General features: G+C 38.8%; 1 protein-coding gene across 1 annotated transcript in view; it reads right to left on the reverse strand.

Annotated features, from left to right (window-relative positions):
- Positions 1–21,380, reverse strand: part of LOC141404718 (peroxisomal N(1)-acetyl-spermine/spermidine oxidase) — a 57,597-nt gene that overhangs the window by 1,681 nt on the left and 34,536 nt on the right. Inside the window, exons 3-5 of the mRNA XM_073988373.1 lie at positions 10,738–11,143; positions 9,849–10,674; positions 8,206–8,326 (exon numbers count right to left, since the gene is read on the reverse strand). Of these exons, the coding sequence (XP_073844474.1) occupies positions 8,206–8,326; positions 9,849–10,674; positions 10,738–11,143 (1,353 nt within the window). The remainder of the gene's footprint in view (positions 1–8,205; positions 8,327–9,848; positions 10,675–10,737; positions 11,144–21,380) is intronic.

Here is a 21,380-nt window from a genome sequence, read left to right on the forward strand (position 1 = left end):
TAAATAACAGGAATAAAATTGGAGCGTTATTGAAAAAATCTCAAAAACAAATAAAAACTTTAGCACGAGAGGTGTGTAAAGGAGTGGCCTTAAATATTGGGACATTTCGGGGCTTATAGGACAGGAGATATTGACTACCCCACCAAAAAAAAAGTGTTGTAGTCATCTCAACGACTGCCCGGTATTAAATTTTCAACACGATCCCAGAAGTCGCCTTAGGATGCATTTAAGCGTTAAACGTTTGAGAAAGAGGTACCTGAAGGAATGGACTGACAAAGTCTATCATGGAACTGGATTTAATTTTGGAAGTCATAGCTGTCGATAGTTATCTGGCCAAACAGCCATTTTCGTCTTCCATTGTAGAATTTTTGGAGCCTTTCAGTCATTGTGTCTGGAAGCATGGACTTTTTTCAATAATCGTGGATTTTTTTAATAAATAATTTTTCAATAATCGTGGAGTTTTTAATAAATAATTTTTCAATAATCGTGGATTTTTTAAAAAATATTTATTTAATAATCGTCGATTTTTAAAAAATATTTTTTCAATAATCGTCGATTTTTAAAAAATATTTTTTTAATAATCGGGGATTTTTTAAAAGATTAATTTTTCAATAATCGGGGATTTAAAAAAAATTCAATAACACTGTGCAACATTTTTAAGGTGGTCTTGTGCAAACAATTCGAACTGAGGATTTTTTGAAAGTACAGACCGAAACGACAAGAAACCCTAGTTGGGTTTTGTTGTGTCAGATCCAGCTCGGATTTTATGGCCCCATCTAAACCTGGTTAAATATTGAGTTTTGAAAGAAATTCAGGGCTATATCTCTGAAACCAATGCGAATCTTCTTCTGACCTCTGAAGCAAATTTGTAGATAAGAACAAGAATAAAATATTTGGAGAAATAATGAACTCGAAAAACTACATTTATTGCCTCAAATTTCAAAATATATGCAAAAATTCCTCAATTTTTGTACATTTCACACCGTATCTCCAAAACCGTTAATTTGTTCTGAATATTTTCTTTTGCAAAAATATTCCCTGGAATGTCATACACAACTCTTCAAAACATGTCATTGTTGTAAAATTCCTCTATGCCGCTGTTTTCAGTACATTTTTCAACGATCATTTAATAAAAATGTCAATAATGTAGTGAAATCCGAAATGCGAGAATAAACTGTTGGTGTGAACTGTGTTTGAAATACGTGTTGTAAAAGATATGATACAAAATACGGCTGAAACAACATGAAGTAAGCATTTTAGAGTTTCAGAATGTTCTAAAGAATTGTTGAGAACATTATTTGTAAGATTTTTGCGAAAGGTTACTTGGTTCAACTCCCAATAGTTTAACCGATACTGACCAGAATATCAGCAATTATGTAAAATTGTCTATATTTTATAGATTTTTATGCCCTAGGTGGAGTTTTTCCTAAATGGTCTGTTCAAAGGATAAGTTCTACTAGTTCAGGGCTACAATATTGCCTAAGACGGCAAGGCCAAATTCCTAATCGTTTTTGAGATAAAGGCCCGATAAATGCAAAAAAGTGTAATTTTAGCCCGGTTTAGATGCGGCCATAAAATACGAACTGGATCTGACAGGACAAAAACTATCAAAAAATGCACACTAGAAGTTGTTTGCATTTTCAGTGTTGCATAGTGTAATCGGGGATTTAAAAAAAAATCAATAATCGGGGATTTTTTTAAAAAATAATTGTAGATTAAAAAAACATTTTTTTCAATAACTGTGGATTTTTTAAAAAAATATTTTTTCTATAATTGGGGATTTTTCGAAAATATTTTTTCAATAATTGGGCATTTTCCTAAAATATTTTTTTCAATAATCGTGAATTAAAAAAAAAGTTTTTTTAATAATCTCAAGTTTTTTAAAACTATTTTTCATTAATCGTGAATTTGTTTAAACAATTTTTCATAATAATTTAAATATTTTTCCAAAAATCTTGGATTTTTTTAATTATTTTTCAATAATCGTATTTTTTTATTTTTTTCAAAGTCTTGTTATTTTTAAATATTTTTCAATAATCGATTTTTTAATATATTTCCAAAAATCTTGGATTTTTTTATTTTCCAATAATCGTGAATTTTTTAAAAATATTTTTTCAATGAAAATTTCAAAACAATCCTCGAACAGCTGTTAAGCGACAATTTTCAATTTTTGTGAGGAAGGTACTGGAAGGTATGGAGTTGTCCAAAATAGTTTTTCTTCGACCTTTTTGGAACTTGATATTCGTTTGAAAGCAGTTTTACGATGTGCCACGTTTCAGCCAAATCGAATACTCAATTCCTATTATTTTAGTTGATGCCGACAGTGTTTGATGAACTTTTGGGTCATTATCTCAATTCACCGGGAAGCCATCAGTATTGGATCAAGTTTTACTAGAACATTCTCTTGAAGCAAAAAACCTCAGTACAATCCTGTCATGGAAAAGAAATATCAAAGAATGGACTTATTGCACTCTAATCTTCCAAGAACTAACCCCATTGGCAAATGTTGGGGACCTCGACAAGTTATACACTGATTGTTGTTGTTGCAGCAAAGCAAATATGTTCGTTCGTATATCTTTTTCAGTCTGGCTACGGTTCTTCTGTGTCGTTATTAAAAAAATTTCAACCTGATGATGCAGCGTTTCGCGTAGCCCCACCCACCCAATCCACATGCAGGGCATGTGTGTCATCAATTCGGCCCCAATATGAATTGAGGCGGTTGCATCGTCCGGATCTTCATTGGGCTAAAACCACTCGGGTTTGCCTTGGGTGACTTCCAAGTACGGTATTCACGGCGAAGTCTTCGATATGTCAAGAGCCGCTATGACAGTTCTGATTCAATCCTCGATTAATATGTGTAGATGTGGCGTGTAATGCTGTTGTGTACTTTCCGGTATCCATGCCGATGTTGGGAAACAGTTTCGCAGCATGGGCAGTAGTGCTGATTTCAGGATCCGGATCACCCTAACAACTTTCCAGCCTTCTGGTGCAATATGGGAAGCTAACAATAAAACTTGGAAACTTGTCATACGGCGTAGAACACTCTTCTTCGCCCTATCATCCTGAATTTTCTGTATTTTTTTTTTTGAGATTTTGGACCATTATATCAGGAAATTTTTAGTTACGTCCCGAACAATTGACCCTATAATATAGCCAATATCAACCCGATTTTCATAAATCTTTGTAGGTTTCCTTTTTTAGCCACAACAACGAACTGGTAAAATGTTGTCATCGATTGGACAAAAAATGTACAATTTACTCTGGAAACAGAGATCGCTCAGGTGGCACGGCCTAACGTTAATCAATCGCCATAAAATGTCATATATAAATGGAAAAAGTTTAGGGGGTAGGCAACGTTTTTTCTGTTTTTGGGCCGCCCAATTTGCTTCCTATTGGACATATGTATATATGTATACGCATTTTTTCTAACATATTAAAAGTGACTCACTAACCTTTGTATAACTATCTCTCCCAACAGATTGTTGTTGTTGTAGCAACGCAAATATGTTCGATCGTGTATTATTTAAGTTATAAGGTACTGGTTCCTCTGTATCCAGACTCAAGAATTCTGCAACCTGGACTGGTTGCGTCCATAAGGAATCAGGAGACAGGTGAGTGGGGTTAGCTGGGCAGCTAAACAAATGCAGTGTATCGTGGGGTCCCAATCCACATGCTGGGCATGTGTTGGGTATCGTGGCGTCAATTCGGGCCCAATATGAATTGAGGCGGCTGCATCGTCCGGATCTTAACTGGGCTAAAGACACTCGTGTTTACCTTGGCAGCTGGGGTCCTTCTGCTGCGATGGATGGGGGGGTGGTCTCCAAGTACGGCATTCACACTTTATATCTCTACTGCCTGCGCAACCAAATCAGTGTAAATGCTATCCAAGCCTGCCTAACAGAGGTCCGCAAAATGCATATAAAAGGCACACTCTATTGCCTTTTCCCAAAAGCGAATAGTGCAGTGCCTTGCATATAAAAAATATGAATGTGCAAAAAGCAGATTCACCCCAAAAAATGATTCACTGCTTTAGTGCATGCTTGCTTGCTTTTACATTTGTATTCACACGATTCGTAAATGCAGTATGCACAATACTGCATACCACCACACAGTATCGTACCATCTTCTGTTTGAATAAATGAATACATTTGCCAAATTTCGCTTTTTCTTTGAGTTTCTTTAATAATAGGATAAACTAAACTAGTAATTGTTTTTATTGTCTCAACATTAATTTTTTATGTTTATTAACATGTAAATTTGACCAGAAATATCTACTTCTTTTTGTAATGCAACGTGCTTTTTCGAAGGCAGCGTGCAAAAAAAGGCAACGAGTTCTTGTAGTGTGTTGTGTGTGTGCAATTGGCACACACTCATGAAAGTAAAGGCAATGCAAGCAATAGCATTAAACAGAGATGGCAATAGCAAGCAATGAAAAAAGCACGAAATCGCGAATATGCATTAAAAGCGAGTGGCATTTTGCGGACCTCTGCTGCCTAATAGGCTCGTTGGTCTAGAGGTTCTCTTTTATACCGTAGATCATGAAGATCTCTCCTGACGTGCCTGGGTGGAGGAAGCCTGTCCATTAAATCGTGACAGGGATGCTCACTGCGATAACACCCAATCAGGTACTTCATCGACAACATTTTATTTTGTTGACGCACCGGTAAAATCTTCGTCTCCTCATGAAGAGGGTCCACTGGTGTCATGAGGAGGCACCCTGTTGCAGTCCTCAGCACCACTGCGTAGTGCTAACCTTTGCAGACCACGTTGGCGCCGCATAGCTTACCACAGACCGGCCTATTGCATTGTAAGTGGTCAACAAAGTTGTGGCATGCGCGGATGACTTAAACATGCTATCGAACGTTACACCTAGTATTTTGGGATAGTTAGTGGTCGGAATCAGTGCACCATGGACCAGTGTGGCAGTGGATTTAGCGGCGGATATTTTCATATTCCTCAGATGGAAGAACTGCACTAGGTCAGCTATGTATACATTTAACCTATCACATATGTCATCGACGATAGGACCCGACGACAAGATCGTACAATCATTCGCATACATCACGATCTCTATACTGTCTGGATGGTGTGGAATTTCAGAAAGGTAGAGGTTAAACAGTTCCGGAGATATCACCCCTCCTTGGGGAACTCCCTGTTTCACTCTACGGGTTTGGACTTCTTGTTTTTCTGAACCCTTGCCAATCCGCTTTACCATGATTCAGGAAAGTACGGCGTTCAGAGGTTATGAAATCGGGTGGTCTCTTTGCGGAGAAGATGATAAGGAGGTGGTCTGAGCTAAGGGAAATAACGGATTGCCAGGATACGTAATTTATCAGACCAGCCCCCCTATTCAGTAACTTTTTAACAACTTTACTCATTGTTTATTTTACAACAATTTCATTTGTTTGTTTTGTAGTTGCTACAAAAACAAAAGAAATTTTAACAACATTTCAATCGATAAAAGTTACAGAATAGGCCTACTGGTGCCACATTGGTGATATTTGGCGAGCTGTGGCAGTCTCCTATAATCCTCGTCTTCATTCACCGATCAAAACGTGGAGCTATCAATTTGCTTGCCAAAGCTCGTGATGAGCATTGAAGTCCCCTAGCACCAGACGGTTATTGCCCTCTAAAACTAATATCGGGAATATAACGCAGTACACAGCTATTCATCAGCGGTATGTACACATTAAGCAGCTCTACCTCGGCAATACCACACTTTACTGCTACCCCCCATACATTCCATGTATGGGTCACTAGAGACAAGCTCAAGCGAGATAGGTCTGTGCTGGACAGAGTATCAGGAAGGCAAGTCCTCCTCCTCCGCTTCTTGTGCGATCCTTCCGCAAAACGTTGTAACCATCACAACGCAAGCAGGTGGCGGTGAGCTTTGTTTCTTGGATCGCGGAAATGCACAATTTCGCTGACCTTATTGCGGAGACCGTTGCAATTGAATTGCAGGAATGTAATCCCGGGTGGACTAAGAACAGAGCACCCACGAAAATGCACCCATTCCATACATCCATTACATCTCACCGATACTGACAGGTGGTGGATGCGGATCTGGCAAACGGAACAGATCCTTACTGGTCCGAGGTTCATCTCTATCCAGACACGGACCAGAAGAGCTCGGAGCAGGCATGCCGCTCCCATGGTGAAAAAATACACGAACACAAACACATAATTGTTGTTGGCCCCTGGTCGAAGATTCCTCTGAGTCAATCCGGTGCATAGAACCGGCCGCCGTGGGATTGACTATCCTAAACTGATGGTTTAGGATAGTTCTGTGTAATACATGCATTAGCAAGATGGCCTTCCCTAATAATGTGAAGATCGTTTTATTTCCTAATTTTATACATTCTTCCTTCCCTTCTTTAGTTTTTCGTTAAGGCCTATGACATTGAAAAGCGAAATCAATCTCCAAACCAATAAATAAGCTATAAAATATGGTGAACTATTAATAAACACAATATGGAGATGTTAAAAATAATACACAACGACGGCGGAACAAAAGTTGGGAAGGAGGGAACGTCATACCAAATTGATAAGACGAAGTAAGAATAAACATTTGTTTGGATGTTTATAAATGAGACAGACAGTTCCTTCACCCTCACACACCTAATTGTTAAAAGCTATCATAGCATGCTAGACGGTTGGGCTATTTGTCATTTGCGTCTCTTGATGTAAAGTGCCGTATTTATGTCCCTTGGGAGAATTTGTTATGATTATGTTCACGTTAAGTAGAATCGGATTTGTTTAAAAAAGTGAATATAGATGGAGATATTTCACTCCTTGATTAGTAGACTAAATAGAAAATTAATTGTAGATTTTCTAAAGGGAATAATAAAGCTAAATCTGTATTTAATTATTTTTTATATTTGTTTATTTCGTTATTGTTTTATTAAATGATTCTTTACATTTCAAGTCTTAGAAAGGAAATCTTGGTGGAGGATTTGGATTGTAGGGTCCAGTGCTGCCTTGTGGTATTTTAGTGCGGCCACCAATCCTACTGGCATTTACTTTGCTTGCTCCAAAGAACAAAAGGATAACTGCCAACAAATTAGAAACTGCTTTGAAATTCATCTTTGCTCACAAGGTTTTAAAATGAAAACTGATGCTTTGCTGTGTCTGCCGCTTCATATTTATAGCGAATTTGAATGCAAAACAGTTTTTTGTGGTTAATGATAAGAAATCTGGGGGAATTTCTTATAGCTAAACTTTCAGGGGGATTTTTCTTATCTCTGATTCAGAGGGAATCACGAATCACTGAAAAAAAGACAAACAAAAAACGCATGGTACGAAGCTGGGATGTCATAGAGAAAAATGCAAAAAGATTGGATTTCATTCTGCCTACAGATATCGAAAATGTTAGGTTTCGTGTACCTGTTCTATGTAGTTACTTGAGAAAGACATAATATAATAATTTTCAAGCCGGACATTTTAGACTTAACCGATTACAGTACTTAGATAAAACGCTCATTGAACGTTTGTCCAACGTTTCAATTTCGCCGTAGATAGCACAACATATAGGATTCTATATTGATCAATGTGTTTAGTATCCGACATTGGTGATTTCATACACACATATATTTCCTTCAACAGATGTTTTAGATGGTTGTCTGTAATATTTAAATTGAACTATTAATAAACACAAACTGCTGTTAACGACAATTACACAACGGCGGCATAACATAATTTTGGAAGACAGGAACACAATAAAAAATTGATAACGAAGTGGGAACAAACATTCGTTTGTATGTTTTTAAAACGGACAGTTCAATCACCCTCACACATCTCACGCTATTATAAACTATAACACTATGCCAGAATGTGAGGCTATTTGTCTTTTGTATCACTTGATGTAAAATCTCATAATTATGTCCTTTGGGATCTTCATAAAACAATTGTGTGTTTGGGAAGTTGTTATGATTTTGTTAATATTAAATAGAATCGGAATTGTGTTTAAAACGGTGTATATTGAGATATATCGGGCCTTAAACTAAATTGAAAATTATTTGTAAATGTTCTAAAGGAAATAGTAAATCTAAATATTTTCATTGTGTTTTTATTATTTTTTATCAAATTAAATAAGCCAAAAATATAAAAACAATAAAATGAACGTATACTGGAAACCATCTAAAAAGTAGCCTAATGACAAAATGTTGAAATCTTATTATTTTGAAATTATTGCCATGATTATCTTACCTTAAAGGCATGAGGAGAAGCATAGAGTGGTGTGGCCAAATTCTCTATATCTTCTTGTAAAGCACCCACTGGTATTGAGGTATATGATCCCATAGTATATGTTTGAGATTTCCAACTTGTGCTGTAATAAAAATGAGTAAGATATTAGTACAATATTAACAAGGAGTCTAGTATCATAGGAAATTGAAAACATCGATCATCCTAAAAAATAAATTCTGCAAAATTTCGACTTTTTACGCGAGTCCCACGGAAAATATTTTACAAAAAATACAAGATAATGGTAGTTCCTAAAAAAATATTAAAATCAATACCAACAAGTAAAAAAACTATCAGCCGTCTTTACCGACTGAGATATACCCTCAGCCTATGTGAATGGAATCTTTCATCTATGGACAGATCGACTACCGGCTACACAACCAAAGTATTTTTTGGTCATTGAACATGCCGAAAAAGTATTGAGGAGGAGGAAGTGGATGACATAGGGGATGAATGATGCCAAGCAACAGTCTTGACCGGCTTTAACATGGCAAAGCCCAGGGCTTATCTTGGTCCCTCTGTCATCCCAAGTGGACACTGACCTCCCCGTGGTGTCACCTGGGGAGCTGCCATAACAACGATACAAACTTGGATTGGGCTAGTAACTCACCCCGTCAAAACAGTCTACTATGATAAAAAAAGAAGAAAAACAAACCCCTCTAAAGTTGACGACCTCCGCAAACGTTTTAAGGACCATAATCTGCGAATCTGCATCTGGTATGTCAGGACTCTCTTCAGAGTAGGTGCAGTTTGCGCACTGACGGATGTACTTCATAAGTAAAAAGCTGATATTATCGCCTTACAAGAAGTGTGATGGAATCGGGCAGACGTAAAGATCACTAACCGATTACGCAATGCATTATAGCTGCCATGAAACGAAGCATAATCTAGGTGTTGAATTTATGGTAAAGCGGAGGCTTAAAAATCTAGTATCCAGTTTCACTCCGGTTGATTAGAGAATTGCCGCAATCCGTATAAAAACAAAGTTTTTAACATCTGCACAACATTTCAAAATTTTTCGAAAATGCATCGAATCGTTTTGAATTTTGTTCAGCAGGTAGTCCCCGTGGCTCATATTACAAGAATATATTTGTTATTGCGGTAAGTCCGTACTGACTGACTGACTTACCTTAAAGATTAAAACCCAACGGCCACCAACTATGGCTCTTAACGAGAGTCATCAATTTTCAATTTGGTCATGGGCTCTGATTGTCATTAAAAATACCAAGAAAATAATAATAAAAAACTCTGTTGGCCCTTCAAACATTATTACTATATAGTCTCTCATATATCACTATTACAGTTTCAAATGTACACAAAAATTAAACTATATCTTCGACAGGCATTCGGAAACATTCCTACAACGATATTCTTCAAAACTCAACATTTATAGGTTCGATGTTACTTTCAAAAAACAATTTGAGAAATCGCCAGCAATTTCATTGGGTTACTTCTAAATGAAAATTCCCCGTCAGTTTTCTCACTCTCTCCATTAAGTTAAAACGGCAGAGAGACAAAATTCACTGAGAGTTTTCATTCCGAATTACCCCCAATACATCCCGATTCCTTATGCTTACATTTACAAATATGTACATAATTCCACTTACCACACACATCTTTTAGGTTTCGGTACATACGGATCTTGTAGGAAATTTCTTAATATTTCTGTACATTTTTCCGCTACAATTTCCGATGATAGGGTCTCCATAAATTCAGCCTCTAAACCCGATACCCATGCCAACAGAAGGGTATCGGATATTTTTGCAAATGAATAGATTTTCTTATACCAATGTTTACTTAAATATTCGGGTGTTGCACGTTCTTCATCGGAGGCATGTTCTTCGTATTTGTCATCATCCCACAATAACATAATTTCCGATATATCTGCACTTAAAAAAGGACGATCATATTCCAAATAGATTTTATCCACTGTACCGAACATCAAATGTTCAATGGATTCCTGTTTGTAATGTGGCAATTCCGGATCAAAAAGAGATTTATGGCATGACTTAAGAACGCCCAAAGGTATGGTACATATCACATGTTCAGCATTAAAAACTCGACCATCTTCGCACGTTACACGTACGGGAAAGTCACTGCTCAATGGGGTGTCTGATTCAACAGAACCACAACGTGAGTTATTACTAGTTGAGGGAGTACTATCTCGACTGGCGGCAGATGTTGCTGATGCACCAGCACCACAAGCTGTGGGAAATTCTGTAACTGTTTTTTCGGAATCATCCGAATCGTTTTCATCATTCTCATCCACAGTATCGAGGCCGGTTAGGGTCTTTTTTCGTTTCCAGTGGATTTTCTTGACGGGACATTTGGTAATGATAGCCTCTTTGGGTATTTGTGCGGTAAGGGGTCTTAAAATCGAACTATAGCCGGCAGGCAGTACAATATTGCCACCCTGTAATTCTGTATAACTACCTGTAAAAATAAAATAAGGAGAGCATTAGTTTTAGTCCGTAATAACTACTTCAGCAAACTTACCTAATTCTAAGAGATCTACTTCGTTCATATCTGTGCAGCCGGTTATACAAGTTTCACGCTTTAGCAAACAATTGAAGATCAATTGTTTTAAGCGTTTCTCTTTGGGATCTTCGACAGAACTCAAATAGATTTGTATCTCGAAATTGATGTGTTCTCCCACGCTGTTTATGTCCGGCGGTGGACTATACTGACAAAGGAAATACTCATCACAGCGGCGTAAAAAACATACATACGCCTCGTAGATTTCCTGTAGTATATTAAAAGGAACCTGCTGACCATCTTCAGTGGTGGCCACCACTTTATGCGATTTGGGTATATTTACGACACTGACTAGACCATGTTGTACCGCTATTTCGAATATGGGATTACCCAAGACACCGTGTATCCAATTTGCTCCCAATTCAACCTGTAAGAAACAAATAAGAGAAAATAGAGGTGAACATAAATTTGACATAGAAATTGCGATGCGAATAACATAAATAACAATGAGAGAAAATGCATTTTGTTTGGATTTGACATTGACAAGGCCTACGCACAATGTATTTTTAATTGCAATCATATCCGTAAACAATGTGTTTGTATTATCAACAGCGGCAATCGGGCAGATAGCTAAGAATGTTTAGCGACAAGTGCATCTAAGAAATTTATATTGCTTTGTTTACAATAGCTAACATGTTTTTTTGATTGAGGCTAAAGGGTGATATTTCTTTTAATGATGAATAATTATCAAGGTCAAGGTAATTAGACATTAATATTTACCAACGATACATCCATAATGGAACCAAACTCAAGATCAACTACAGCTTACAATATTGTGATGTTCTCTTGAATATGGACCTGCCGTCAAAGATGTGCCCAACCTGAATATCCCCCCGACAAATAGCTCTATTATAGGATATAGGTCTATTGAGTGAGTGAGATGTGGCATTCCGTCCTAACTAATAATCAGAGGCTGGCAAATTAAATTGATAGCTCAATGTTTTACGTTAAGACAGCCCGCAATAGAATTAGTAAAAATTCCACAGTACATCAGACACACCCATCGGCCGTGGGTTCTTCGATAGATATGTATTTGTTTTTCTGTGTTGGAAGCAGCATATCCCGGAATGCTTGCTCCGGATTCCTATGGTCGGTGCCGGGACGCAGGAAACCCCAGGACCACATCCGCATCCACCTAACGCGAACTTAGGGAGTGGGCGCATCTCAGGGCTTACTCTGGTCTCGTCCATGTGAGGGACTATGTTGTTGCATGCTGCGAGAACACAGACCCCAGTGAGTCGTCGCCGTTTTCATCAGAATACGAGACCATCGCAGTTCGCCCAACAACAGCCGCACACGCAGCACATAACCCTATCCGTTGCTGTTCCAATCCCTGCATCCTTTTTTGGAATGGAATCCGAGATAAAATCGAGCAAATAGCGGATTTTAGGAGTCGGAAGAATATCATGGTTGCAGCGGTGCAGGAAACCAAGCGTAACAACAACTGCACCTGAAATGAAATCGACTGTCCCAAATTATTGCATTTTAAGTCGTCCGAGCACGCCATAGATATTTGCCATAAGATAGAAGTAGGAACAAGGTCGTCAAGTAGTGGCTGCCCGGCAGCACTTGGTTTGCTGTCAAGTAAACCTTGTTGACCTCTTACAAAGCAATAGGCCGATCTGTGGTAAGCGTTGCCGCGCCACGTGGTATGTAGTCACGCAGGCTGTATGGAGATACAGTGTGAATGCCGTACTTGGAAATAACCCCCATCCATTGCAGCTGAAGAACGCCAGCTAAGACGAACACCAGTGGTTATAGCCCAGTTATTGGGCCCGAATTGATGTCACGATGCACAACACATGCCCTGCATGTTGGCAACCTGCATTTGCTTAGTTGCCCAGCTAACCCCACTCACCTGTCTCATGATTCTTTATGGACACAGCCGGTCCAGGTTGCAGAATTTTTTAGTCTGGATACAGAGGAACCAGAACCTGCAGCTTACAGCGTTGTGATGGCTACAACGAACTGAGGAAGGATCGCACCAGAAGTGGAGGTGGTGGATTAGCTTTCCTATTACACCATTTTGTTCAATACAGACCTATTTCGCTTGAGCCTGGCTCTAATTACCTGTATATGAAATGTATGGGGGTAACATCAGGTGTGAAACTGCCGAGGTAATTTAAGTAACATAGATCCCGCCGATAAATAGATGTACTCTAGGTTAAGGGGTTATGGCCACTTACAAATTTTACAAAATCGAAATTTTTTATTAGCTCATTTTAAAGTACAGATGGAATAGAATATGTTGCAAAATATATCGAGTCGATCGGACAAAAATTAGCTGAGATATGAGCGTTAGAAAGAGGAAAACATATGCTGATCGGTTTATTCGTTTTAGAGCTACAGTGGGCACCGCAAACTGCTTTAGAAAAACAGTGTTTCGTAGGTGGCCATTTGTCAGAACAATGTGCAATATTTTTCAACAAAAAAAAAATTCCAATAGTAGCTCAAGGTGTGATCAATCAGATGAAAACACAATCTTCTAAAAAAAATTGGTAGATTCCTTGGAAAAAAAATCATGAAAATTTTCATTTTTCGCGCTCAATAAGTGGCCATAGCCCCTTAAAGGCCCATCATTAGCCCGCTTTTGGAATGTCATAACCGACTGGTCTTGGGGGACTTTAAAGCTCATCATAAGTTGGGACATTCGGTCCCAATCCAGTTGCCGAACATCAACATGGGTTCCGTAAGCAGTACAGCACAACAGCGCTGCACCCCATTCGCACACATAATAATCGAGAACCCAGAGCAAGCCGTGTTATAGGATGGTATTGGTGGCGCTCGACTTATCAAATGTCTTTGATACTGTCAAGTACTCCACGCTGTTTGGAGACATTGAGCAGACTACCCTCTGGTCAAGTTTGAAACACTGGATAATTAATTATGTATGTGTGGACGCCAGCCGTAGATGGAATTCAGGAATAAAAAGTCCATGACCCGTAGTATGAAACGGTGAGTTCCCCAAGATTTCCTGTGTTCCACACTTCTCCAGACGGCAATGAGATCATTACGTAAACTATCTTGGCGTTGGGTGCCTTCCCTAATGTCATTTGTGAAAGACTGAACTCCGGGACTGAAATGTGCTTCGGCTATGCTTTGCCGAGTTGTTTCATTCACCACCGAAACAAAAACAATTTTTGGCAAACATTTGATGTGCGAAATGATCATTGCCACACTCAGACACACACATTTGATTGCTTAACAACCTTATCAACATCAACATACTTGGAGCATCCCAGCAAACCAAATGTCGGATGTCCGACACGTCTGAACAATTTCGGAAGCAATGTCGTTCAGATTTCGTTCCGATTTCTAAACGATTTTTTCGGAGCGGATTAGTTAAGATTTTGTACCGATTTCGTTCCGATTTCGAAACGAATGTCAGAAAGAAATTTCCTTTCCGAATTTCCCAAGGATTTTCTTCAGATTTCGTTACGAAATCGGATCGAAATCGATACGATGTCGCTCCGACATTTCGTTCCGAAATTATGTCAGCCACTTCATACAAGATATCGTTACGATTTCGGATCAGACATCGGACTTATCGTCCGAATTTTGTTCCGATTTCGTTAAGATGTCGGTACGATTGGTTTGCTGGGATACTACGGTTGATGTTTTCAACCACCAAACTTTTTCGTTTTCTATCTATTGTTGTGGAATGAGAACTTTTCGCTATTCGTTTTGTTCGCACACACGAATGTAAACAAAACAAAACTAAACAGCGAGTTCGTCAACGTGGGTTATGTTTCGTTTTGTATTGTTCCTATGGAAAATATGAATCTAAACCATTGGAAATGTTTCATAAAGTATTTTTACTTACGCTGCGTGCAACACGATGGAAAAATATTCAAACTCTGAGAACTAGTACAGTAAAACAATGTCACGCTCTCGTTGTAGTTCAAGCTCGGGTGTTACCACAAGAGTCATCCTAATCACCATATGATGGATAAAACCCCTACCCAAGCATGTAAGGAGGGAACTTCATGATCTAGAAAGAGAGGTCCAACGTTACAAGGGAGAACCCCTAGATCAGGAATCCTATCAAGCGGGTTTGAATAACATTCGCACAGATGCAGTCGCAGATGCCATAAAAAACTATCGTGTAAATGCCATCCTCAAAGAACATCCCCAATCTATCGCAGTTGAAAAGCGTCAGCTGCACGGCAAACTAGAGTAGTTTTAGGTCAAATGGTGCAACCGTCGGAATTGAACTAATTCCAGTAGCTTTGTGGTTACAACCCATCGAAGCAGTCATATTCCTAGAACTGTAGATAGACACAGAGCCAGATTAAGTAGAAAAAGCGACCTTACAAACATGTTACAACAAGAACTAACATGCACCACTAAGATGAGAATGCCAATGATTTGCGGACAAAAGTTACTTGTGGGCCCTAAGTCCCGCACTAGGAAAAAATTAGGGCTTTACGAGGGCTGCACGAAAACTTTCTGGCCTAACAGTCAACAATTGTTTTATTGTTTTCTTAAGTAGACTCCAGCATGATTTATACACTTTTTCATGCGCTCAAACCAATTGTTGAGGCACTTTTTCCACTCCGATTGAGACACCTCCAAAATATGGTTTTTAAACGCTTTTACAGCATATTCTGGCGACCACACCTTTTTTCTTGATGTACTGAAATCAAATGAAGTCATTGGGTACCAACTCAGGGCTGTACAGCGGATGACCCATCATTTTTACGTTTTGTTCGGACAAAAATGCGTTGTTTTGAATTGATGTGTGAGAACTCTCATTGTCATGGTGCACAATGAATTCGTCTTCTCTGGTTCGTTTTCGATTTTTTTAGGAGACTTCAGGCAAACAAATTATAGTTTACCACTCAGAATTAACGTCATACCTTGCTCAAGCCGTATAGTCGCCACATGGTCACTTTTGCTGAAGAAACAGGCGACCATTTGCTTCGAAGTGCTTATTCCATGAAGAACTTTCGTTGGATTTGGCTCGCCTTCGAAGACGCGAAGAAGGCATAGATTCTAGATTCGTCACCTGTGACGATCATACTTACGTCGTTTGAAGTTGTGCGATCGTATTTCTTCATAATTTGTTTGCACCAATCGACAAGTGTCTTTTTTGAGTGATTGTCAAATTGTGCTGGATCTAACGAGAAAAACTCATTTTTGGACCAGGTGTTCAGGCAATATCAGATGTTAGTTGGTGGAAGAAATGCCCAAGTATATAACGTGGCGATTTTTTATAATCCGTTCACGCACGGCCTTCGTTTTTAACGAGTATCGGCCACGATTGAATTCATTAAACTAGTTTTTCATAATGCTATACATATGATGATCCTTTATCGACATACAAAGATTTAATTTGATCGATGCAATCTTGCCGTGATTATCCACGTCGAAAGATATGAGAAATGATCGGACAGAAATTGCATTCCATTCCATTTCTTTGGTAAAGTGATTTTTTCATGTCACTGTAAACAACACAAGACTTGGTCGTATGTCAAACTGTCCTCAGTACGTTTAAGCTACAAACTGTCAAACTTTCCAAAAAAAGTGCCAAAAGGCGCATGGCAGAACGCAGTGTTTATCGTGCAGCCCTCGAAATAAGGAAACCTTGTCGACCCCTAATAAGGCCATTGTTACATCTGTGTCAAACATGTTCTGTCGACAATTGATGCAAAACAACTCTCCGGTATGTAATAATGCAATCTAATCTTTTTCGTGGTCGACCCAAGTAAAATGGCGACAAAACTATCGAAAGGAATTATTCCCAAAACTAGGTCCAGTTGCAAGATGGACTATGTCGTATGATGTCCATTCCTTCAGGAACTACTTTTTGTGATTTAGTTCTTTTTAAGGCCAATTCTCGGATCGTATTTTAAAAGCAGATATTCGTTGATCATGGCTACAGTATTATTATTTTTCTTTTGTGCAAAAGAGATAGTCATTTTTTTACATGTTTTTTTATTCATGGTCTGCCTCACATTGTTTAACTAAATTACTGTTAATTTTTAAATCGCAAAAATACTTGTATCAATATTTCTCCTTAACTTGAAGTTCGCTACATGCTCTTGCATTAAGGAATTCTGGTTGACATTGTTCAACTTGGATAAATAATCACTGTCATGATCACATTTCCGAACAATTACAAGTAAATGAAATTTTAGATGTCGTTGTTTAACATCAGTGATCGTCACCGTCATCATCAACATCAACATCAGTGCTACCATTACCTCCCGCATGCATTAGAGCGCATCATAGAGTGGCATAATGAAGTCACCTTCTTCTCATTTAATTGTGACACCATACTACCAATGCACATTACATTGAATTTGGAAACGCTCCAGTGATTTTGAACGAGTCATGTTTTTGAGTTTGTAACTTGCTGTGCCCAGCATTATTACATCAAGTCATCAGTGGAATACATACATGATATATGGATCGTGTTTTCGATAACCGGTGCCGAGCCGCAAGTGCAATTTTATCACTTTTTTTGTTTGTTTATATTTTTGCATGAAATGTAGGTTGCTGTTTTTTCTATATTCATTTCTTTTTTATGAATAATAATCTGTTTGTCAAGCTTCCATATAGAACGAACGATCGATAAACAAAAAAATGCTTATTTGCTGTTCTATAAAATAGCAAAAAAAAAAAAATAAAAACAACAATTACAGAAATTGTGCGATCTATATTTGGTGCCAGCATTATTGTAGTTCGTTTCTTGTTTATCTTTTGCTGATTTGAAAATTGCGTGATTTTGTGTTTAATTTTATTTCGCTTAGTTAGTCGAAACAATTAATTTGCATTCGGTTATTGTTTTTTTTTACTTTTTTTAATTCATGCCGCGACTGCATAATTAATTGCAAAATAATCATACAAAGTTATCACAAGTTTGCGAATGCCCTCAGTTCTATGCTATGCAGGTTGTTTAGCTTGAGAATTTTTTAGGTAGCAAATCGTTTACGTATTAAGTAATAAATAAATTGATGAACACAAAAGTAAGGAACGGAAAACTGGTAGATCTGGTAACAATGTCAAAAAGAAACAAAAAAATCAATTTTCTTTTTTTATTAAACAGTTTTTAATTTTTGATCTGTTCCAGAACCTGCAAGAAGCTACTATTTATACCCTATACCACAATGTGGAAAAGGGTATAATAAGTTTGTTTTCCCAAAAATTCATGTAACGCCGCGAAATATTCGTCGTAGACCCCTCATGTGGTATACCAAACTTCATATCTCGACGAGATAAAGCGATTTAGCGATGTGTGTCCGTCCGTCCGTCCGTCCGTCTGTCCGTCCATTAAAAATTGTAATCAAGCTAGAGGCCGCAATTATGGACCGATTGTCACGAAATTTAGTATGGAGGTCGGGTTTGGACCAGAATAGAACTGATTAGTTTTTGGCGATGATCGTGAAATGTTAAAGGGATGAAATGGACCAAAAACAAAATTTTTGCTCGATTTTGTAGCCGCTCTGTAGGTCGCAATAATAGTCCGATCGGCGCGAAATTTTAAACGTAGTTTTGGTTTGAGATGAAGAAGTAGCGTGCAAGTCAACGGTATGATCGGATAATATTTAGCGGGTTAAATTGATCAAAACTTTTGTGTGAAAATTGGTAAAATTTCTAATGCACATCTTATAACAGCTAGCCCGGAAAGCTAGTGCACAGGGATAGTGGTATAGGGTATCACATGGTCGGCCCCGTCCGACTATAGTCTGTTCTTACTTGTTTTTTACTACGATAACATTTTTTCCTTTATGTTATCGAAATAAATAGTAAACATTAGTAGATTATTGCAGTACTGGAACAGACCATTTGTTTTGTCGCCGTTAGTTTTTTCTTTTGTTTTTGTTAATTTTTTTCATCATTGCCAAATAATCTTCAAACAAATGTCGAAAAATCGGTTCTACACTTTTTCCCGAAGAAATTTGTCTGATAGTTTGTGGTGAAAGAGAAAGCCATTAATGTTCTCTCTCTCTCTTAAAAATTGATACCAGTTTTACCACTTTTTGGGGTTAAGGAACGCTTTGCAGGCTAAAAATGGTAGAAATGGTAACCTCAGGCAAGTAAAGAAACACAACTTTAGCTGGTCATCTGCAGAGAGAGAGAGCGTCTGTTCTATAGACCGAGCAAAGAACGGCGACAATCTTTATATTTCTTTCTCTAAATTTCGCTTTGTCGTTGGATCTTGCTTGGCCTTTTCATATTGGTTATGCTGACATAAGATTGTGCTCATAAGGGTTTCTAGCCAACCTCGCTAACGCACGACATCAGCTCAAAGTAGTCATAAAGTCATTGAACGAATGACTCGAAGCAAAGAGAATAAGGATTTATAGGAGTTCATTCTTCAGGGTTCTTCTTCGTTTTCCCGTTAGCCTCGGACTTCAAAGAGGTCGGCATCATAAAAGTTTCTTTAATCGATTGACCTGATGTTGATGTCTTCTATGTTGTACGAGTATCTGTAAGTTAAATTTTCTGCTTAATCTGACTCTGGGTCTATCTCCAATTCTTGGAATGTGCTGTTGCGATGTGCTGTAACCAGAATGGTAACTGAAGCTATTGTGTGCCTGTGCCGCATGCTGGGCAGTTGTTTTGCACGGCGTCATTAATTTGTGCCGTATAAGAATTTAGACGGCTGAACATCCCGAGCGTAGTTGAGCTAGAACTACTCTGGTTGGTCGTGGCATTGGACGCTCGTCAAATGCGATTGATGGGGAATGTTCTCCGAGGACCTCATTCGCACGATAGTTGTTTATGGCATCTGCGACTACATCTGTGTGAATGCTATTTAAACCTGTTTGATAGCCTTGTTGATCTAGGAGTTCTCTCATGTAACTTTGGACCTCCCTTTCTAAATCATGAAAATCCCTTCTAACATAACTGGGTGGGGGATAGGTAATGAAAAGCAACAATCGATTTTTCGAGATTGGTCTAAAACTAAGAAATCAATTTTTCGTTCTGGCGATTATTTCTTCAATTGTCCAAAAACTCGACACCAAAGTTAACTAAAATCTGTGGACAAAATCGAAAATCGATCACAACATAATCGATTATGCGATTTTCCCTGCAGTCAAAACTCGACTTCGATTTTTAGACTTTTGACTATAAAGTCGACTAATCGAAAATCGACTTACCTATCCCTAGTGGGGGAGTAGTATCCACCACATGGCCGTTGGGATGGCTCTCTCGGTAACACCCGACCAAGTACTGCAATGAAAGCATGTCATTGTGTTGGAGTAGTGGAAGAATCTCTGTACCCTCATGCAGTTGGTCCACTGGAAGACGGACCTTGTTGCAGTTCTCAGGGCAGCATTCTGACAGGTTTGAATATGTTTCCATCGCGTTGAACTTTTATTCGCGGACCACACTGCCGCTACATAGCGGCCACAGATAGCTGTGGCATTCACGGACGACGTGAACATACTGTCGAATGTGACCCCCAAAAAGTTAGTGTTCGGAATTCTGTTACCATCGACAAGGACATTCAGTTATGCACTCATCTCCGCTGTCCACGTGGTAAACAGTGGCCGTAGATTTAGTGGTTGATATTCCCATATTCCTTCGGTCGAAATGGATCGGTTAGTTAGTTAGGATCGGGAGTTCGAGCTTTCACAAATGACATTGAGAAAGGTACACGACGTTGATCATCCTCATACGAAACGATGTCGTCTGAAGGGGGTGGAATACAGGAAATGTTTCGGATATATCAAATTGGGGTACTGCTAGTTTCATTTTACCGGGGTCGACTTCTTTTTCCTGAATTCCACGTACAATTAGCGTCCACACATATAATTGATTATCCAGCGTAAGTATGAAACTTGATGGGAGGGTAGTCTGCCCGATATCAAACACTTGTCAACAGTATCAAAGGCTAAGTCGAGCTGCACTACCACTGTCCACTCACACGGCGTGATCTGGTTAAGTCCTCGACTAATATGCGTGGAGAGGTTTAACAGTTTCGGAGATATCACCTTGAGGAACTCCTTGTTTCACTTTACCGGATTTCGACTTCTTCCTGAATTCCACGTACGATTAGCGTCCACACATATAGTTGATTATCCACCGTTTCAAACGTGAAGGGTGGGTAATCTGTCCGATTGCCAACAGTAAGTCGAGCAGCACTAACACTGTCCTATCACACGGCTTGTTCTGACAAATAATATGTATGCGGCGGTTTTGTAGTACTGTGCTGTTTAAATAACTCATGCTGATGATCGGCAACTGGATAAGGTAAGTAGGTGAGATGTAAAGCCTCAAGAGTCTTTACTACGGAGATAAAAATTAAATCGACCTGTACGATTCACCTTTGCGGGCATCCTTGCCTGGCTTCGGTAGCGCGACCAACCCGACCATTCCCCAGACAGGTTGAGAACTTTAGCGAGATACTCTACTCCCGGCTCATCCAGCTGTTTCAGTATTATCAGGGAGATATTGTCAGGGCCTAACGCTTTGGCCATCCATTGTGAATTGTGGGTGTTTCTCCTCTGCAGGAAGAGATCTAATTCGAAGTAGTACTCTTCTCATCGCCCTGTCGCTACAGGATGCTCGACAAACTGTCGACTAAAATAACTTGCGCACTCTGGTGCGATCCTTCCTCAGTAGATTGTAACCATCACAACGTTGCTAGC

This window comes from Musca autumnalis, unplaced genomic scaffold, assembly GCF_047663935.1.
Source record: "Musca autumnalis isolate F117 unplaced genomic scaffold, ASM4766393v1 scaffold_1, whole genome shotgun sequence".
In the NCBI taxonomy this organism is placed as follows: Eukaryota; Metazoa; Arthropoda; class Insecta; order Diptera; family Muscidae; genus Musca; species Musca autumnalis.